This window comes from Neodiprion lecontei, chromosome 4 (genome assembly GCF_021901455.1).
Source record: "Neodiprion lecontei isolate iyNeoLeco1 chromosome 4, iyNeoLeco1.1, whole genome shotgun sequence".
Taxonomy (NCBI): domain Eukaryota; kingdom Metazoa; phylum Arthropoda; class Insecta; order Hymenoptera; family Diprionidae; genus Neodiprion; species Neodiprion lecontei.
Window position 1 is genome coordinate 33,810,372 of NC_060263.1, and position 21,185 is coordinate 33,831,556.

Consider the following 21,185-nt stretch of genomic DNA (forward strand, 5'->3'; position numbering starts at 1 on the left):
TTCTTCCACCCCGTTCTACCGCAGTTTTACCTCTTATGGAAATTATGACGTCACGGCCGACCCTGCGACTACGGTGAAATTATATAACAAAATGAGTATTCATACTTTTCTCGATACCTAACTCGAGTTGTGTCTAAACGTCATAAAGCGCGACTGCAAAAAAAATCCTTAACGATGGTTTGTCACGGGTATTTTTTTCGTATACTTTTTTACCCCACCAAATGAAACGGAGCTGATCCAACATAATTCACGACCAAATTAATCTGGCCATATCTATTTGCAGTTTGGATAATCTCAATAATTATTACTCGTTTCCCGTGAGGTTCCCTGAAATCTATTTTTGCAACCGCAATGCTCGCTCATTTCAATCTTACGAATGAATTATTGAACTTTGATCAAGAAATTAATTCCTGACCGTGACACGGTTTCTGTAAATAGATTCTTGAGATGCCGAAGGCGTCGGCCCTTTTATCCTTCTTTCTCGATTATTTCCAATATCGATAAATCAATTACTTACCTACTTTTTCGATCACAAGTATTTTCGATATCGAATGTTTGAAAGGCCCGAAATAGGATTTAAAAACGGTATTGAATAATTATCATCATTTCTTTATTAAAAAAGATTCTAAGCAACCGTTGTGTCGTATAATTGTCACGGACATATTGACGGCGTTCGTTACATTTTTTTTTTTATTTTAAACAATCAAATTTCTTCTTTACAAAGCCGAATGAAAGGAAAGCAGTTGATTTTTCAAAAATTGTGTATAATATGAAGAAAACAAAAAGAAGTCGTATGGCATGTTACTCGTGTCAATGTAGGCGACTAAATTTATGTTTTTTTGTCATCCATTTGATAATTATTTCATATCTTTTTGTCGCGTGTTTCAGTCTGTTAAAAATCATTTCTATTTCTACAATGTGTATCTGTGTGTAGTTAGAAGATATACCACATTGTTTTGGTGAGGGTATATGGTGCTTGCAAAGAGAGTTGATTTATTTTCTATACTTTGTAACAATTTAATTTTTGTGAGCTTGGGTATCGGAACTGTCCTCTCGGAACGCGGTACCGAGTGACCTACGCTACAATTTACAATTCCCCAGCTTTTCTCCGACGGTACATAACTTGATGTTTTTAAGAATTTTTCATCGAGCTTGAAATCAGATTTTGCCGGTCTTATTTCTTTTATTCATCAGTTCTGAGATACTTGACGAATACATTGCGTAGCATCACTCGTTACTAAAGTCCTCGGAGTTTGTCAAAAGCAATGGTAAAACATAATCAATTAAACGCTTTTAGTGGGTGTGGGATATGATAAAGTCATTGCATTTGTGATCCTTGGGTTACAGGTTCAAAGAGACAGAGCCGCCTGTCGAGCGCGCGTATGTACTCTTTTCTATATTGCATTTACGTTTCTTAGTTCCTTCTTAGACGTTGACTAATGGGTTATAATCCACATAGCTAACACTACTTTCTTCTGTCGTATACAACACATAAAAAATAACAGCTTGTCACTATCAACTATAACGATATACCTACGTATATATTCTCAAAATTCTCGCTTCTGTACTTATCGCCTAATGTCACAAAGTCTTTATTACTTTACTACGTACAAGTAGTTTGCATGTGTAGCAAAAATTTTCCTGTCGCATAGCAATTTATGTGCCTGTAAAACTTGGGGTGAATTTTCAATACCACGGACAAATATGTACATCGTCATTTTACACGCTGTTATCTTTCAGTAAAATTAATCGTAAGTGATACTTAAATACGACGACCCTCGCAAGTCGACATCCGAGTTTGAAAATTCACCGTTTTCTTTGACACTCTGTAGCAAGTAACGCTTACCTGCTATTTTACTGACTACTGCTTCTTCAACTATTTCCTGACTCTATTTCTCTGACACCACACTGCACCAGATTTTCTATGAATCTGAGGTATCATTTTTTATACATCATACATTTATTGCCAATTGTTTCACTAATATTAAAATACGTATACTTAACCTAATGTAATTTTGTGACGATTACACATCCCTTAACCCGAAAAATTTCTCATATGCGAAATTTAGAAAATTGTCATACTTAGATAATCGAGAGTGCGTATTCGTGAAGTTGTGTGGCTGAAATTTTTATTTCACGAGTAGAGTCCGCCTGTAAGATTCAGGTCTGATGTTTCTTATCGTCGAGACAGTTTCACGGTGCAAAATTTTAACCGTGAGTTACATCACGAGGCACAATGATGTAGTTATGACGTGAGATTCGATTGTGTACGTAAATTCCCTCTACCTACGTCGACTCTTCGATAAAGAGGTTGAAATTTTCATTTTACACTAACAAGGAGGGACGTGTATTCGTTGCAGCATGTCAATATAATGGAACTTTGGTGAAATAACAGTAAATTTTTATTTTCAGGATATTTACCGATCAGTACAGGTAAGTCGCTTCAAGTAATTCTAAACCTCCCATTCAGCAATTCAACGCCACAACTCGCAAAACGGAATTCTATTGTCAATACCACATTTTATCTACACTTTTATGCAATGTTGCAATGATAATATTTCACACTATTTACAAGGCTATGCTAAAAAGTGCTTGAACATTTGTTTCTGACGGTATAATCGAACGGATCGGTCAAGGTTCCCGGATAAACATGATTTTTACCTATCAGTTCTTTTATTGCTGACATAAGACTGGATAGAAAACCCTCGTGGTTACTTTCTCCGTAATTTCCGGCTATTTTCACTGAATCGATTGATGCAAGGAAACAGAAACCTCGGGAAAGGGTTTTCCGTACCTTACATAAGACGATCTTATGTACTGAACGGTATTCAAATGAAAGCCGTTATGTACACATAACAATACATAATACCTATACTATGCTCGCGGTTAGGTTTCAAAGTGCTCAATACTCTCTAAATTTTACAGCGTGAAGTGTCGCTTTTTCGCAATGAAAATCGAGTCACTCCAAGAGATTTTCACCCACAAAATATTTGGAGTGCTGTTTAATTCTTTCAAGCTTCTTTCTAAGTTTCCTCGTCCGGAGCGAGATTTCCCTCGAGAAAATTTTCAAGAGCTCTCCAATTTTCTGAATATTTTTTCTCGACTCTCCATATAAAGTAAAACCTCGTTGAATTCAGAGTGGCTCAGTTTTCGCTCCACAAAATTTAGAGACTAATTGTGAGTAAGCTGAGAATTAAGCGATCTCTGAAAGTAGCCAATTTCGATCTGAAATTACGCGTGTACTCAACATTTTACTGGTTACTTTATCATTATTGAATCTCTAACGTGTACTGCGAGCTTTCACCCGATCAATTACGAATGAAAGCATTTACGCTCAAGTCGCAAAAGTTCCACAGCAAAATCATCAACGCGCCGTAAATTCGCGGGGGTGGTTTAGTGGTATTACCGTTCCCAGCCAAACCAATCTTCGTGATTGCGACATAGCACTCGAGCCCCCGTATTCATAATCTAACCTGCATTATACATGGCTGAAGGACGGAATACTTAATAACAAGTTGCGTATTAATCTGCAGGGAGTTCGGAATCAAAGCTTTTCACGACCCTAATTAATTTCCGGTTTTCGTGTCGTTTTCCAGCAAATACGAATCGACCAAAAGCTTTTCACTCTTCAATGGAAATTATTCTTCCAGCGTGCCTAACCGACTACCTTATTACACGCCTTCGAACGTTATATCGTACCTAAAGTAATACAGGATCGTCGTACCGAGTTGGCAACTTTGCAACACTTTATCTCGATACCGATAGGCCTTAACTTTTCACTTTACAACGCGTGTAAAAAGTTATTTTCCCGTCACTTATTCTTCCGCCTCGCGATCTCTTCGTTGTGTTGCAAAATTTCGACTGTCACTTATGCTCGGCCTGCAGGACGGGAAGCGATGAGAATTGTTTTATTATTTTTACATTGAAAGCGCCGAATAAATAAAAGTGATCAAATTCGGGTTGAACACCTCAAGAATCGTTTCTGCGTTTGACCGCGTGTTTTCCAAGTCGTCATGAACGAACTTTCACCTTTGCGTGCTTCGCCATGCTATTCGATTTTCGAAGGGCGTTGGCCGATCGTTTTATAATCAAAAAATATTATCCAATTTCACGTTACGTCTATTATACGCATTATAATACGTTCCGTGTTTATAAAAGCCTGTGTTCGCGTAATTGTTCGTGGCCTTTCATTACAACAACATCCCGGGGTATTTCGTAATAATTTGTTACCGTGTAAGTAGGAAGCGTTTGCGAATCGACATGCTTTCATACTCGCGCTTTCACTTTCCAAATAAGCATTTTATTTCAATTTAATCGACCTATGAAGCCTGGATAACGTTAACGTGAAAACGTGCGATATGCAATACAACGATATCGCATGAATTGCCGCACGATGGCTCCGAGCAATATGGTCCTTCGGCATTTAATAATCACGAACGTTGTCGCGGAAGGAAAAAAAAAAAAAAAAAATTCACCTACCCGCACGTATATGTACGTATATCTGTACATATATACAGATATATTGGAGTATCGATTGAAGCCAGTTTGCTCGAGAGTTTACTTTTTCCGCAGGAGAAACGACGATGCTGCGGAGAATGAAAAATAATCACCTCGCTATACACCCGGTATAATAACGATTGAAGCTTGGATTTCAATCGTGTCATAGTTTGATACGCTCTCGAGTAATTACAAGTATAGAGTCAATTTTGAGTGTTTGGCTGTTTCATCATTTGAAGTGATACTCGAGGTAGCCATATTTGGAACGAAACAAACTTCATATCGAATGTCTAACAATAAGGGTAGATTGAAGAAAGGCTCGTCATTTCCTGTGTAAGAACCGGTAATGTCGAGACCCTCGAGTATTATGATACCAGAAATGCGTAGAGAATTTCGTTGAATTTAAGACTGAGTGATATCTATACCGGATATCTGGCAATGACGTCTGTCGTTTTTTGATCGCAGCTGCGTTTCTCAGTTTGATTCCAGTCACAATCCGACCGAGTTGTTCAACCTCTCTCATATTTTAGTCATGAAATATAATTTCTTTATTCCATTCGCTGCTGATCTTAAGTGGCAGTTGATACGATTACTTTCAAATATACGTATACGTTTATATTTCATGGGAACAGTTTTTCTCCTTGCTTACGATGTAATATTTTTTTTTTCTTCTCCAAATATTTACACCATCCACGAGGTTTATCGATTTCGTTAACTTTTTTTTTTGTGCATGTACAATATCACAGACTGCAGGGATAAGAGAACCTGCTAGAATAACTTAACCGAGCACATGTATAAGATGTGTGCTTACTATAGCCGATCGATAACGCTGCTTGAGTACACCTCGCAGTCCAAAGTATTTCCGATCGAAAGAGCACGCGCATCGCGTAATTCCCCGTGCCACGTTAGAAGTAAAAATTATTTGTTATTACACGTGCCTTTGAATATAACGAACAAGAAGAAGTAAAAGTAAGAGAATTCCGTTTCGTTTAAACTTCGAATGAATATCGCGAATGTTTTGACTATGATACTCATAACGGAGTTAATTAAAAGTCGTGCCGATGAGACCGCAGTCTGGCAGTGTGTACAAATTAAACGGAACAGTTGAATGGACGCTGATCGAATTGAGCATTGTACGCATTTAACGTGAGAATTGCCTCGAGCTGAAACAAACAAACGGCGTCACGCGATAATATATCTAGATATCGTAAGCATCTAGTTATTGTGCAATTCAGCAGTGATACGTGAGTAGAAGCACATCGCGTGATGCATTCCAGGGTGTCTCGTTTCTCGTCGAATTCAGCAATTTTATACCTAGTCGATGTATCAATCACCGGCCGTGGCAATCCCTCGATGCCGCGTACAAAGCCTGAATTGCGCCTATGATGCAGGTTGTCAGCAACCGTTTTGCCGGGAACGCCGCTAATTGTAAGTTGGAGGTGATCAGTCATGTTCTCATTACGGGTCACCCCCTCTGGCTAGTCGTCGCTTCCGAAGCTCGGGAAGTTCATTGAAACCCCAGCAGCAGCGACTCCTCCGCAACTCGCCTACGCTTGGATGCTTGGAAGGTGAAAAAACGAGGACGTGGGAGTGCGGGGGCGGCGTTGGGCGGGAGGGGAAATTCGAAAATTCAGCACTTGCAGAATTTTCGAAAGCGAGTCGCCCGCACCCGTGCACCCACAACTTGCAGCGCGTTGCGCACTCTTGGCGCGCAGGTTTCCCGCGCAAATCGCTCCACCCTAACCCCCTCGCGTCTGCAGGGTCTCCTTGGATCAGTTGGAGAACACCCTGGCCAGTCTGACACCGCGACAAACGCGACTCGGTGAAGTCCCGTGAGGAACTGACCTGCCGCGAATATCTGCACAGACCCACCAACGTTGGGTTTGCACCCGAACGAACGCAGAACGCATCCTGCTGTTGTTGAGGGGATAGTCGTAGGTATGGTGAAAGTTGATCCAGCTAATGTAATGGACGCGAGGCTGTATCCTCATATATATATCTGCCGAGATTTCAGCGAGTTCATTGACATGCTTGTATTCGGCATGCCCTTCGTCTTCCTCTGGTCGAGACTGTAAACCTTGCCGTGAGACGACAACGACTTTGTGTATTTTAAATTTTGCGAACACTCGAGGTTTCAAGATTCTCGCTTCTCGAGCCCACCTTTCGGAAAACCAATGCTCGATGTTCACCGCGTTGCATCGCTATCTGCGCTCTGTGATAAGAGGTTCGATGGTGGAGATAGCCTGGCAGAGAAGCCAGTACGTGTATCGTGTCGGTACGTTGGCGTTGAACCGCTTATCCCATCCGCTTCAGAATTTTAAGTTTTTAGAAATATTGCCCGTAGATCGGTGCAGAGTTGCGGCAAGATCAATGGGCTCGTAGATAAGAAAAATTGTTCAACTCTCATCCCCGCTATCACGTTTCTGTTCACTTTCACGCTGGTCTTTCGAACTCGTTTTATTAATGGCCGCACACTTTCGTCTCAGGTTTTATAACTCGTCGAGAAATGTCTGTGACATGCGCTAATTATAATCACCTACAGTTAGCTTGCTTCAGCATCCCTGGGTTTGTCTTTATTGTTTTCAAAGTAACTTCGCGAACAGTTGGTGGCATATACTGCGCTACTTGGAACTCCGTTTTACTTGTTTAAACGTCAACGAGTTCATCTATCATCGTAGCATCAATTTGTCTCTACGTTATAAATTAATATCGCGACGGTACGGGTATGATCGATACACTATCCGACCATTAGATTTTCACGTAAAACTTTAGCCAGTCGTGTACTTTGTACTACGTTCGATATATGGTATAATATATCAGCTTACAATACACAGCCGAAGGAGATTTATTCCGCATGAAAGATGAGGGTTGAAAGGTAACGAGATTGAAATTTTGCCCATGAAACAAGTTAAGCCTCGGTAGAACGGGAATTATTTTCTTCGTACGTATAAAGTGGAACGCATTCGGTCCGTGTTCAAAATTCAATACCCAGGCTCGATTTTCATGAAAGCGAAACTGCGTTTGATGACGATTTCGGAATGATCCGGGCGAGTGAGTTTCCGATGCTTAAACAATGACTAAAGGATTTAATCTTCTCTATCTTCTTCGAAGAGTTTTCTATCCGTTGTCACACCGGGTGTAAGGTTCCTTTGCAAAAATTTAATTCGATAGATACGTTACGTAAGCCTATGGAGTAAGGAATCTCGAACGACTCTTGAACGAATGGCACGATGCACTTATGGTTTCGCAATTCAACGGGATGACTTGTGAATAATTCATGGCTTAGAATTTTCGAGGATTTATTACGCAAATCGTATTCACTGCTCTGCGAGCATGACTTGTAGTAAATTTGTCCACTATGCGGACTAATAACGATTAGATTACGGTATCGCTCATGATGACCTTTCGTCATTTACGACAAAATGTAGCGATGAAATATAAATTTTTCAAAAATTGATTCCACGCGTAGCACTTTTTGCATTATTACGTTTGTTTCGACGTTTGAATTACGGTGGAATTGCGTGGAAAAAATGTCTGAAAATATTTTTCCTCGTTACATAGGGCAACATAACTTTTTATGCAAACTATACTTGGAGTCACAGATCGCGAAATTTCTTAGCCCTCTCTTTCCAATGCGCAAACCTATAAACTCCCATACGACAGCAGCCAGTCTCGACGAGCTTATGAATAATGCGTCAGTACCAGTGACGTTAATCCGGTGAAGGACAAGTTGGGCATCGAACGGAAATAGACGACATATTATACTATACAGGCTAGGTATAACCAATTCGCGAATCTGTGGATGCATTCCCACGTCGGACGGCGCATCCAATATCCACGTACTCGGGATAGTAATGCAGGAGAAATTCTAATTTCATATACCTATTTCATTCGCATTCTGATAAGATGCCGAACGGTTGTGTGACGTCCGACGCTATGTTTCGCAAAATATTTTATCCCTTCACACTCTTCAACCCGCTGCATCGTCTTGGAGTTGATTATCGACGATGTTTTCCTTGCACTTGCGGCTAAGTCTACGGAATTATGCAAAACATTGCGAATTATTATGCAACAAAGTACAAATCAATCACGTCGGAAAAGTAATAACAGAATAGCTGAGAAAACACTCCGTTTATTGAAATTCGATTGTACGGATGCGCGATAAAATATCGAGTACAATCCAATTAGTTCGGTCTTCATTCCCCTTTTTCGTCTTCTGCCAAGTATGGTACTTGCCCCAGTTATGCAAAGAGTAGTCCAACGGAACCTCACCTAGAAGCGAAGGTTACAACGTATCGAAAATGTCGCGTGAAATGTTTATTGGTTGACAATTTCCAAAGAGAATTCACGTTAACGTCAAAGTTGTCTACCGAAATTGGATTGCCGACTTTTCACTTTGCTCCGGACTTTTGAATAACGGGTGATTCCGCTGCGGCGTTGCGAGGAAAAGAATTCGAATCGTGTCGCGGTGAACTTTCGTGGTAAATTTCGTGCGACATTGATTAATTGAGTTTAAGCCGATTACATGATGTGTAATCGTTCGTTCTCTCGGTATCCCAGAGTTCCGCGGGAGGAAACGTTGTAGAACGTTTTAAGAGGCTTAACCATAAAACTATATTGCACGGAGAAACTGGTATAATTTGGCCATCGCGACAATCTTTTCGTATCTTATTTTAAAAGGCGCTAAAGATTTTCATTCCCACAGCCGCGATTCAGAAAAGTATAATAATTTCGACAGGAAGTTCGCACTGAGACTCGAGTGAACTCACCCATATATCGTGCAAATAGGTATACAATAGGTACCCGTATGACGGTATTTTCACGGCGTAGAAGATCTACAAGTATGTCATCTAAATATAGGAGTCAATAAGGAGAAGATATTTTTCCAATTTTCAGCTTCCCCGCGCTTCGAAATAAATCATACAGCACGCTGCTGTAAGTGGCTTCTCTGCTCAGCAATATCAAAACATTGCTTATAGTTCCCGATGCGTATACATATACTATATTTAACCTAATTCAAAACATCGAAGCGATCGCAGGTATTATTCGATCGACAATCTGCGCATTGATTATTTTCATTGAAAGGTAATACCTCACCGGAAATATCTGTTTGCTCTAACGGACGTGCATTAATATACATAACATACATATTTATTTTCAAAAGTCTCGCGGCAAGGTTACACCTTATACTTGTATAATATTATAACGCCACGCAGGAAGGCAGGGAGGCTGTAACGATAATAACGGAGAGAGAGAGAAAAAAAATTTCATTGCAAATCAAGAAAGGAAAAGATTCGGTAAAGGAAAACACGGTCTAGTAAATCAATTACGTACATGACATGTTTCGTTTACAGAAGTTTGACTGCGCAAATTGATGTAGTGCCGAATGCTCGTGTGGATTTGAAAAAATAACCGTGTATAAAGCCGGATAACATACAACCTTGACCCAAAAGCTGTTTCTCTTCAGTAAAAATCGATCGATCCCTGCACTGTGAGAAACAGCGCCTTCGGTGTTCTGGCTCTTCTCCTCTCGCGATACCGCGTCGTTGAAGAAGAATAAGAATAAAATCAAGAAGAGGAGGAAGAAGAAGAATAAGAAGAACTGCGGTAACCAGTGTCAAACATTCAAAGCCGTGATAATAATTGGAAAAAAGGGCCCTCGAGAGTGAGAGGGCGGGAAAAACAGGCTACAAGGAGAGAAAAAAGAAAGAAACGAATGCCGCAACGAGAAGAGGAAAGTAAAAAGACGCTGAAAAAATGATGGCAGAGAAGCACGTCCTTTGATAGGACTTTCGCGGAAGCGATGTCTGGATGCAGCGACGGGGAGGACGGGGACGGAGGAAGGGGCGAAAGGGGGGCGGGAGGCTTCTCGGAGCTCGCCACCGCGGCCGGGGGTCTGAAGAGGTGCGGAGCCGGAATGAGCTCCCCTTCGTTGGGGGCAGGAGCCAGCGGCGGGGGCGGCTTGCCCAGAACCCTCTCAACGTCAGCCCTTCGAGTTCGCCCGCCCCGCAGGGCACTTTTCTGGGAACAGTGCTTTGCCGCGCAGTCGAAGCGGGATTTGTAAGTGCTCATGACTTTTCTTTACCGGCGTTACCCATACCTGCAGCCTCGTATGTTATCGCCTCCCTCTCTCTCTCTCTCTCTCTCTCTATTTTACTCTTTTACCCTTTTACTTCTTTTACTACAATACCTGTGTCGTACCTACACGTCTGTGGCTGAACTACGTCGTCTTTTACTCCGCTGTCATTGATTCAATTTGCACCGATGAAATTCATTCCAGTCTTAATTGTTCGCGAAGAAAAGAGTATATGGGTAGGTATAATAAACATACGTGTGTGTGCCGAAGTAAGGGATGAAATTGCCGTTGCAGTACGACGATTATTTCGAGATTGCTCGTCATGCTGCGACGACAAATGCATCTGCTGCTGTACCACATTCAAATTTTTAGTACACACTTTTCTCCTCAGTGATTTATTTAATTTGTATCATTCAATTTTATGTGATTGAAGGTTTATTTCGTTACGACCACATGATTATCCAACGTTGTATATTCAGGCAATACAATCTTATACGAATTTTCGATAATGCAAAATGAACCATGTGAACTTTGTTCAACTCGAAACAGCAGATTCGAGTCGACTGTGTAATCCTGGGTATGATACCTTAGCTCTGCAAATTTTGGAGACGATTTATTTGTGGCTAATTATTGACCTTCCTCCTTCACGGGGAGAAGATAAGGAGCAGATTTTACTCAAAACTGTAGAATGAAAGGGACACGTGAAGGTTTTTGGTAAAATAATAACCATGTCAACTACGTTTTGTGCTATAAATGTAGAATAAATTTTACTCTGCATACTTTGGTTCTTACTAATTCTAAAGTGAATTCTGCATTTTACGAAGCATATTGAGCGACGAAACCTGAAGTATCCTGCTTCTCCTGCACTTTTCAGTAAAATCGCCTCTTTTATTCTCCTCGTGATTTTCATTTGAAATCTATTGGATCCGACTATTAATCTCTTCCGCCAGGAGAACCAATCTCTTACGCTTTGAACTTCGTCGTCGTACCCACGTGAAATGCTTTCTTTGCTTGCTACAAAATTCACCGCGCGTCATGGGGTCGGCAACCAAATACTCTTGGGCGTTATCGCGGTAGTCCATTTTCAGAGAGACGTGTAGTCATTCCCGAAGCTTCAGAAGTTATGAAACTGCGATTACAAATTGGGTCTCAGGATATTAAACCACCGAGGCAATCTTTCTGAAAAAGAAAGTCCTCACTTTCCCGTTGGAGAATATCGGATATCAGCTGCAGGATCCGAACGTTGTGACGTGACGTGAAATATCGCGGAAAGTAATTGAGTCTCCGTGCGGAGCATCCGTTTGATCCGAAAATATAAGCATTACGAAAACAATCGGGTCGAAAAGTGTAGAAAAGATAAAAAAGGAAACCAACCTGCCTGCGCCGCGGGCACGAGATCAAGTATAAGATAATTGTATTTCAATCTCGCATAGTTTTGTGCGTCGGAAATTGCAACGATGCAATAAATGTTGTTGGAGTTTACTTTGATTCTCGTTTTACAAGAGTGAAAAAAAAAAAAAAACATATTGCGTTACAAGTATTCGTTCGACTGCGTGATTCCGGTGATACAAAGTGTTGTTATTTATAGGTAGTGAAAGATAATTTCAGCTTTTCTCTCCGGTATCGAAGAAATATGGAAAAGGAGCGCCGTTAAGGTCGAATTAAATAGTGTTTATAACCTACGCCGTGGGATACGTGGCCTTTGAAGTGAAACCGTACGTCGGTACTAAGAAGATCGTTCGGGTTATTCACGCACCACGTAATGTGACGGCCGTGTTCGACGTCACGGAATCACGTTTCATAACGTTCTATATGGGCTGAATCTCTCACACATTCAGAAGAATAAATATACGGGAGAAGGAAATATTAATTCCACATCATGTATAATTCATTCCTGCGCCATTAGTACCTACTACGTTGAAACGAGCTGGTATTTTGCCTCGTCGAAATTTCGCGTCAAATAACGAGGAAGAGGAAAAACAGATGAAAGGACTTGATACTGAGAGTGGAAAAACAGGGAAATTCAGGTCCATGTTCTTACCCTCCGGAAAGTTAATTTACAACGGAAATTTCGACCCTCAATGAAGACAACCACGTTTTTCTAAATATAGGCCTCGACAATTCACGAGATATCGAGATGCTGCTGCTCTCTAACCTCTCAAAGTAAGTTCTCATTTTACAGTGTCGCTGTCGAAATCTCTACAACTCGCAGTCAAAGAGAAATACATCTGTATAATATACGGGCGAAGTGAAAGCAGATAAATTGAATTTTATCGAGAGTGCTGTGTAAGGGTTCATTCTCTTTTCTTTTTTTTTCTTTATTTTCTTCATTCCTCATCATCTTCACGTAGGTGGATTACAACTACGTTTCTACATCAGGAAACAAAGCTGGGAGAAATTTTCTATTACCCCGCATTACACGCCCCCGCGTTACAGCTTTTCCGGGGATCTCATCGGGCGTGAAAGTCCCGCTAACAACTTACCCGCGTTCATGCCCACCGTATTTGCAAGGGAAACAAACGGATGTGAATTGCGTCGAAGTTCGCCGTCGGTTAACGCTTCGCAAAAGTTTTGCAGACGGTGAGGCTGGCAGAGTTACAATGCGAATCGGAAATCGTATAGCGGTCGTCCGAATTTGGTTCCATTCAGTTCTGCCCGTTTCACCGCGGTCATTCAACGGAATAACAAGCGAAACCAACGAGCTGATCCGAGGCATTTAATTGGCCATCTAGATACGCAGAGCTGGAAATCGACGCCTCGTTCCTTTGTCCAAAGAATTCAAAGTATTTAGCGAACGCCTGAGTGAGACGATTGAGTTTATTGATTCGATCGCACGATCACGTTCGATATTCGCTTCTTCTGCAAATATCGACCCATCGCATGTACGGAAGGCCTGATTCGGACTTTTGAAGATCGGAACTTCGTGCTGAGGCCGCGATTCGTTCGTTAATTCCGTAGACTTTTTCCAATGCTGCTTGCCTTCGAGTGCCGAATCATGATTTTCATCATGAACCTTCGCCGCTCCGCAGCAACAACTTCCAACAACTCAAACTTACCTACGCGCGGGAGGGTGAATACCTACCTTTCTAGGGAATTACAACTTCTCGCTAACTGAATTTCATTGCTCGAGTTGTGTTAGCTTAAGCCGCGCGAATTTGAAGCTTCGTAACGAGTGCTCGCTGTCGGCTCACGGTAATCGCGACAAGTGCGCGAAAAATACACAATACGTAAAACGAACGTGCTTTCAAGCGTTTGAAACATGAGAAATCACGACGAGCGAACCTTTGATTAATTGAAAAGGTTTACGGAAATTTTTCACCATCTTCCGTATCGTTATTCTTGTCATTTAGGTTGTTGCGATTCTTTCAACGATCCGCTCTTATGTAACAGTAGATTTGCACGTCGCGTACAACACACGCTTGTATTCAGAACAATGACTTCAAATTTTCGCGGCCAGTCGAGCTGGAAACGTGACAAGAATTCGTACCGCATCAGAGTTCCCGGTAGGTAGCGGAAAATAGTGAATCCTAATATCGCCACGCCAAAATTGGACGACTAATTCTCAGTTTTGGAAATTTTTAATGAACGTGAAAAATTGACTCACTTCCTTGACGACGTGACGTAACTCGACGCAGATACGAAACGATTTCTTTTTACGGTACGAGACTACAACAAAACTGACAGGCGGTGTATTCACGTTTCATTACGGTTGGAAAAACTGAATATTCTTTTTTCTTCATATGAAAATTAATTCTCTTTGAGCGTACCAAACAAATAAATAACGATGAATTGCTGCCCTCATAGTTTCACGGAAATAACTCGCAGTTGTGCAAAATTCCAAGTCAAGATACCCTACTTTTCAAGCATCGATTGAACGTGCTGAGTTCAAATCGATACATCGATGAGTCTATAAAAGAACGAGGTTGCACTCGAGCGATGAACTTTGTTCGTGGTGCGAGGTTGAATAATGAATCTGAAAAACAATTTCAGTATTGTGTATCACAAGTTCAAAATACCTCCACTCAAGGTAACGGACTCCGATCCTTAGACTTGAAATTCGGGTGAATAATTGCGAATGCTCAATGCTTTTCATGCGGGCACTGCGAACGATCAAAAATAGCCTTTCCATGCACCTTGGTATAATTAATTTACGCCGGATCCATGTAATCCCGAGTTTACTTCGATCGCCTGAACTTGCATAAAGCGCGGAGTAATTATAGTAGAAAAATGCAGATATCCGAGGGTGAGATACCGGATGACCCAGTTGAGGAGCTTGTAGTCAAGTCACACTCTGACCCTGGCACAGGGCATCATATTGATCGCGAAAAACAACCATTATACAAACCACTTGTCGCCTGCAGGACGCCGGAAGAGGTTCTCTCCGCAGTGGCTGTTAGACTCGAATCTAGAGTCGTTCGTTAACCCTGCTCTCCCGAATCAGCGGCAGAAACGTCGAAGAAAGTCAACCTCTTGGCGTTATTACGCAACACATGTTTCAGTTACGCGAAAATATTAAATCCCGATTATCGGAATGAAAAAATCAGTCAGCGTTATACACGTAAATTAGTTTGTAAAATCTTACTATTATTCACGTCCGGTTCCAAAGCTCATTTCTGTCAAGACTGATTTTCATTTCTACCTGACGCACGACATTCAAATATTATCGACATAAGATCCCGTGAATACGACATGCTCGTTACCAAGCAAATTTGCAAAGAGTCTAATCCGTAATTCTACGCAATTAACTTAATTGCTTAATTCACTGTCTCGGTAGCAAGATGATGTTCTTACGTATGAATACGTCAGTGAGATTTGGTTATATATATATATATATATATATATATATATATATATATATATATATATATAATATATATATATATATTTATATATTTACCTGTTTCTCCCGTACACCTACGTATCTGCTGTTGTTGCTGCCCGATTATTTTAATGCGTATCAAAACACAACGTAGAATTTCCACGTAAAGTTTAAATCAGGTAGCCATTCACGTTTGAACAGGCATTAAGGGTGTGGCCTAGTCGACTTCGACGTTGTCGTATGTATCTCCAAATATGTATGAAAATCCACGTGTTTTAAACGCGAAAAAGGGCTCGACAGCCCCTGAACAAAATAACCTCAATGAATTTTTATTCGACATAGAAATAAAGAAATGGCACTGATTCTACGAAATCGCAGTAGTAAATTCGTAGAATTCATACCATTTCTTTAATTCTGCGTGAAATGAAAATGAGTTGGAGTGTTGTTGTTCAGAATTGCGTAAGGAATAGAGCTGTTAAGCCTTATTTCCTGTTCGAGATACGTGCACTTCGACGTTTGGAGGTAAATGCGTCAACGTCGAAATCGCCATGGCACCCCCTTAACACTTCCAATATCTCTATTCGTTTCGAATTCAAACATAAACGGGATTCATCTATTCCCCATACTTTGGCTCGACTTACCGTGATCTTGAAACGCTTTTAGGTGGTAGAAAAATAATAATATCCTACTGGAAGGATAGTCGGAAGCCTCGAAGCTGCGGCACGTGGCTTGACACAATGTTATATATATATACGTTTCGGTAAACTACCATCGTTTCACGTTACTTGTTTGAGATGAGAATCTTGGAGAAAGTGAAATCAATCCCATCGCCTCCGAGTAGTCTAATCACTTTCCGGAAATAACCTTATCTCCTGAAGCCTCTCAAGCGACCCCGGATCAGAAGCTTATTGTTAGTGACCTTAGTTACTACCGATGACGCATTGGTCAAGGGTAGGGACCGTATTGGCTTCCCCCGATTGATCCCTTGTTTGTCCTACCGCGCGAGCCAGAACCCTGTGTCATAGGTAATTCCAGGAAATCGACATAGACTAAGTGCTTCGGGCACTTTAGACAAGATGGAAGATCAATGGCGGTGTGAGATCAAGGGAGGCTTCGTGCTCCGGTGCGTCGGTGGGAATATTGACCGCGAACTTGCGCCGTCATTAATTAATTAACCGTCGATCGGAACTGCGTCAAAAACGTAGCTCTCCGTCGATACCAGAGGTAGGTCTGAACCTTGTCGCTTGACTCGTCCTCGCAGAAACCAAAGCCACGTGACGTGATTGCGAAGGGCATGAAACGCAAAGCCTAACGGCCAGAGACGCCAACAATGGAACTCGCCATGGTTTGCATCGTTTTTCGACATCTCTGATAGACGTTGTCAAATATTTCCGAGATTTATCGAGTAAGGCCCGTCGGTGGATCGCAGTTCCACTCCGAACGCTCTCTCCTTAAGACGTTCTGTATTTTAAGATGATCAATGAGATCGCGAATTTTATCTCGGTATTCTAAAAATCGCAAAATGTCTACGAGCGCTTATACGGGTATGCACATGTATCGCATATTGTAAATACGCTTTATACCACCCACGCGACGGGTATAAGGTATACCTAAGGGTAACGGATAGATGCAGACAGAGTTCACCTCGAGACACGTAGGAGGATGGATGGATCGCGAACTCATAGACATCAGTGGGCGGATATTCGTCTGATCCAACACAGCGTAAATAATATCGGAGCATAATATCACGGTGAAGAATAACGCGGAGAGACGGAGATTCTGGTGAACTTTGAACTTTGAGAAGTGGGTGCTGCGAAACGGTTATCTGTGATGTCGAATTATATCTATACACCTGAAAGCGAGACACGTACCTGCCCACGTCGATAACATATTAATGCGCATGGCAGGCAGGTTTCATTTATATTTCCGATATCACGGACTTGATTCTCGCTGAGACCAACTTTCGATCGACAGATATGCATCGGAGGCGAGACTCAACCGGGTGACATCTCATTTGAATAAATCGAGGCCGTAATTATTCGGCTTCGGAGATCGCGAATTCGGCGGAACAACCTGAGAGGCCCAAATATCTCTTATACCTAATCAAATTCTCGTTGTACGCGCTACACTCGGATTTGATCCTTTTTTTTTTAGTGCCAAAGGCGTGGGTAGGTTTAAGAATTTGGCAAAATTCTCTATCGGACGAGAGTGAAGGAAACGCCGCTGTTCGTGGTACACAATATTGCCGGAGGAAACAGCTGACGAGTATTACAGGAATATAATAATAAGAGCAGGAATCTCACGATTCATCCTCATTGCAGAATGATGTAAAGAAACTCGACTGTTGCTTGTTGGCTGAGAATTTCATTCTGTGAATATTTTTACCCAAAGAGATGAAGAAAAGGCCGCAAACATAGATGCGATAGATTTGAATAAATCGATTACAATGTCTGGCAATTTTTTTCAAGTCTTGTATCATTTTGCCAAATTGCTTTGTGGAATTTTTAGAAACAACGCCCTGCTGCTTACTCGTATACGAGAGTACAGTATTCAAATGTTATGAAAACGGAAAATTTATATCCCGACAACGCGACTGACGAAAAAAAAAAAAAAAAAAATCGGTCAAAATAGTGAGGCCAGCCTTATTGTCAGCGTGCTCGAAAATCTCTCACCGCAAGTGTCTTTTAAGAAACAACGGTTTCAATTCAACGTTTTCATGATTGCGTTTCTTTCTTCCTCTCATCTTGCCTTTTTTTCGTCCTTCTCCTTTTTCAATGTTCAGAGAAATTGTTGATATATTAACTTTCGCCCACTCTCACCGTTGGATTGGCCGGTGAGAGAAAATTGTTTTATATTTTCTGCACTTCAATAAACTTTATTATTTTAATAATGTTTGTCCTCCGTAGTTTCAAACCGTACCCAACAGTTGTTTGATACCCTTTGGCAAATATCATCAACCATACGAAATAACGTTCGAAACAACAAATTGTTTGTTTTATCAAATAAATTCTATCCGTTCACCCTGGAATTTCATTGCAGATTTCATCGTGGCTTGTGTTTTCAATATTATTTCTGTCTATCTGGATTTTATTTTTGATATTATTATTACTATTATTATTATTATTGTTGTTGTTGTTGTTGTTGTTGTTGTTATTGTTATTTTTTCCCATCGGTTTAGATAAACGGGAGATTTTCCCCCTGTAGAAATGTATACGAGTGGAAAGAGTTGTTATCGCAACGTAGGATGAAAGTCTTTCTGTATGAGTTCCACATTGAAAGAACGAATTTATACGTAGAACTGTATAGCGCAATAGACGTATCACTTGAACGTTGTTTTGAAACAATAATTCAAGAAAATCTTTCACCGGCTTACCGGATCTGTTTCTTCTCCGTACTAAGTTCCGGCACAAAAGTTATACCGAAAGTTAAGACAGTTGTTGAGTTGTGGCGTTATATTGCGATTCATTTTGCACATATATTATAATCGTATCTAGATAACATGTATACAATATTATGTATACACATGATACGCTGACGGAGCGGCTTTGCAAATCGAATTCAAAAGTTATACGACACGATAACAGTTACAAATCGTGGCTGGACTCGTTGAACACGAAATTGAATAATCATGTTTATAATTTTCAGTCATGGGGAGGATCTCATCGTCACACCTTTTGCACAAATTCTTGCCTCGCTGCGTTCAGTCAGGAACAACTTCTTGTCCCTCACGAATGTACCAACAAACAAGTGAGTACACTGAGCAAAATTTTATTTCTATTAGTAGCTAGAAAAATTCAGTATAAAACTGTTTGAATATTGTTGGAATTACGAAAAACGAGACACGCGTAACCATTTTGCGCTATTGTCGATCCTTTTTTACTAATTGCAGCGCAAAATAAGTTTGTTCGGTTTACTCTGCTTTTTTAGCTAAACAAGGCTTTAACGTCAATTTATTGTTGCAGAAGCATTAAATTTTCGCAACAGTTGCAAGAAAATGTAGCAACAGTTATCGTAATGAGAAAGAATAGTAACGGATACTAGACTTTCCGGTGACAGCTAGAAAACTAATTTTCATTTCTTCCTACCTAGAACTATATTTTTCGATTGTAGTAAAAAATGAAGAAAGTAAACGACTGAGCGGTAACCGGAATTGAAAATTTCTCTCAGTGTATAGAGTGAAAAATTTGTATTCAAAACAATAACGCTAAGCGCGGATATTCTATATTCTCTGTCGAACGCAGGCTGAAGTCGATCCCTAAAAATGTGTTTCTCGTAGCAATAACGGATTAACAATGAGAAATGAATATTTTATATTTCAAACCAGAGAAGTAGGTAACAAATTTGATCGCTCAAATCATCCTGCTATATGTGTATAGATTATATCGCATCAAAGCAACACCAAAAAAAAAAAAAAAAAAAATAAATAAAATAGAAACTAGGTAAGAATCGTGCGTCAAACCACCAATCATGACAGACTCGTATAATTTTTCAGATCACGAAGGAGTAGCGGGGCTCAGGGCGGTAGCACGCCACAGCCGCGGAACCTGGCGCCAGGAGGTAAAGTGTTGAATGAAATTGATAGGTATATATATATATATGTGTTATATACATATACATATATATATAATATATATATGTATATAACACACCCTTTCATTTCGAAGCTCATTGCGCTCGGGTCGGAATCTACGGAAAGGGAGTTTGAAACGCAAGCGTATTTCCATCAGACTCTGAAATACGCGTACGAAAAATAGGGGCGAAAGTCGGAATGTCGTAAAGTTGTTAGACGAAGGTGACGAAGGCCACTAACTTTTGTAGACACTGCAAAATTTGCGACTGAAATTGTACGAGAGCTTCATTTCCGTAGGATTTTCTTTTCGCCGCCCCCCGGGAACTTGGCCCCTCCCTCTCCCCCACCCTCAAGTCTCGTCCTGCATATATTCTGTCTTACCTTGTGTCGTCGGACAAATTGCCACAGTTTCTACCCAGAACTTTATACGGACGACTGGCCGCGTTGAAACTTAAAATCGGCTTACTTCTTAACGCGCGTGCTACATCACGCCACCCTTGGATCCGGGCGTGCTTCTTCGGAGATAACCTGCAACCGGAATAAATCGAAAAGTATTTATTTTTTATTTTATTTTCTTACCCAGTGTAAAATTTCTCCGAAATTACAACGCGTTATCATCCTGTTCAGTGGTCGCTGTTTGTGGTTGGAGAACTGAGGCGAACAACTTTCCACATGTTGGTTTCTCCAATGTTTCATTATTTCTTTGTCACTCTCCCTCTCTATCTCTATCTCTATCTCTCTTTCTCCTTTTCTCTCTTTTGCGATTAAGATCCCGCGCTGAGCTTCGGCGGATTTGGCAAGGTAGCTGTTGTCCTAATGTAGAAACTTGTGAAAGGTTCGGGACAAAACAGTCCCCGAGCCTTCAGCTTCCTTTACAAGGTATCAGTCGGATCCTTTGTCCGCATAGTTGGGATTTATGTAACGTCGTCGAATCAACGAGAGATTTAATGTTTTTGTTCAAGTCAAGTTTATTCTTTCAGACGAACCCTACATGAAATTGGCTGTCGAGACGATAGAAGAACTCGACTGGTGTTTGGATCAGCTTGAAACTATACAAACCCATCGCTCCGTATCGGATATGGCGTCTCTCAAGGTATTTGCTCAAATCTTAAATATCATATTTTCACGTACAAGTGTGCGCGACTCGATATGTTACGGTTCACGGGATGAGGAAAAATCTCTATCTCCGAATCGTCTCTATCACCGAATCCGTACTTAATACC

At 40.9% G+C, this 21,185-nt stretch overlaps 2 protein-coding genes across 16 annotated transcripts in view; one reads left to right on the forward strand and one right to left on the reverse strand.

The window, feature by feature from the left end:
* LOC124294189 (4-coumarate--CoA ligase 1-like) overlaps positions 1-15,035 on the reverse strand; it is a 52,277-nt gene extending 37,242 nt beyond the window's left edge. Inside the window, exon 1 of the mRNA XM_046738561.1 lies at positions 14,919-15,035. The gene's annotated coding sequence lies outside the window, so the exon portion shown is untranslated. The remainder of the gene's footprint in view (positions 1-14,918) is intronic.
* LOC107225786 (cAMP-specific 3',5'-cyclic phosphodiesterase) overlaps positions 1-21,185 on the forward strand; it is a 278,042-nt gene that overhangs the window by 210,135 nt on the left and 46,722 nt on the right. For 11 of the 15 annotated variants that reach the window (XM_046738558.1, XM_046738557.1, XM_046738554.1 and 8 more), the window contains 5 exons: positions 1,348-1,380; positions 2,413-2,433; positions 19,038-19,139; positions 19,885-19,949; positions 20,943-21,055. In XM_046738558.1, coding sequence (XP_046594514.1) covers positions 1,348-1,380; positions 2,413-2,433; positions 19,038-19,139; positions 19,885-19,949; positions 20,943-21,055 — 334 coding nt within the window. Of the gene's footprint in view, positions 1-1,347; positions 1,381-2,412; positions 2,434-10,315; positions 10,558-19,037; positions 19,140-19,884; positions 19,950-20,942; positions 21,056-21,185 lie in introns of those variants that run through there. The other 4 variants (XM_046738545.1, XM_046738546.1, XM_046738560.1 and 1 more) reach the window with 4 other exon arrangements.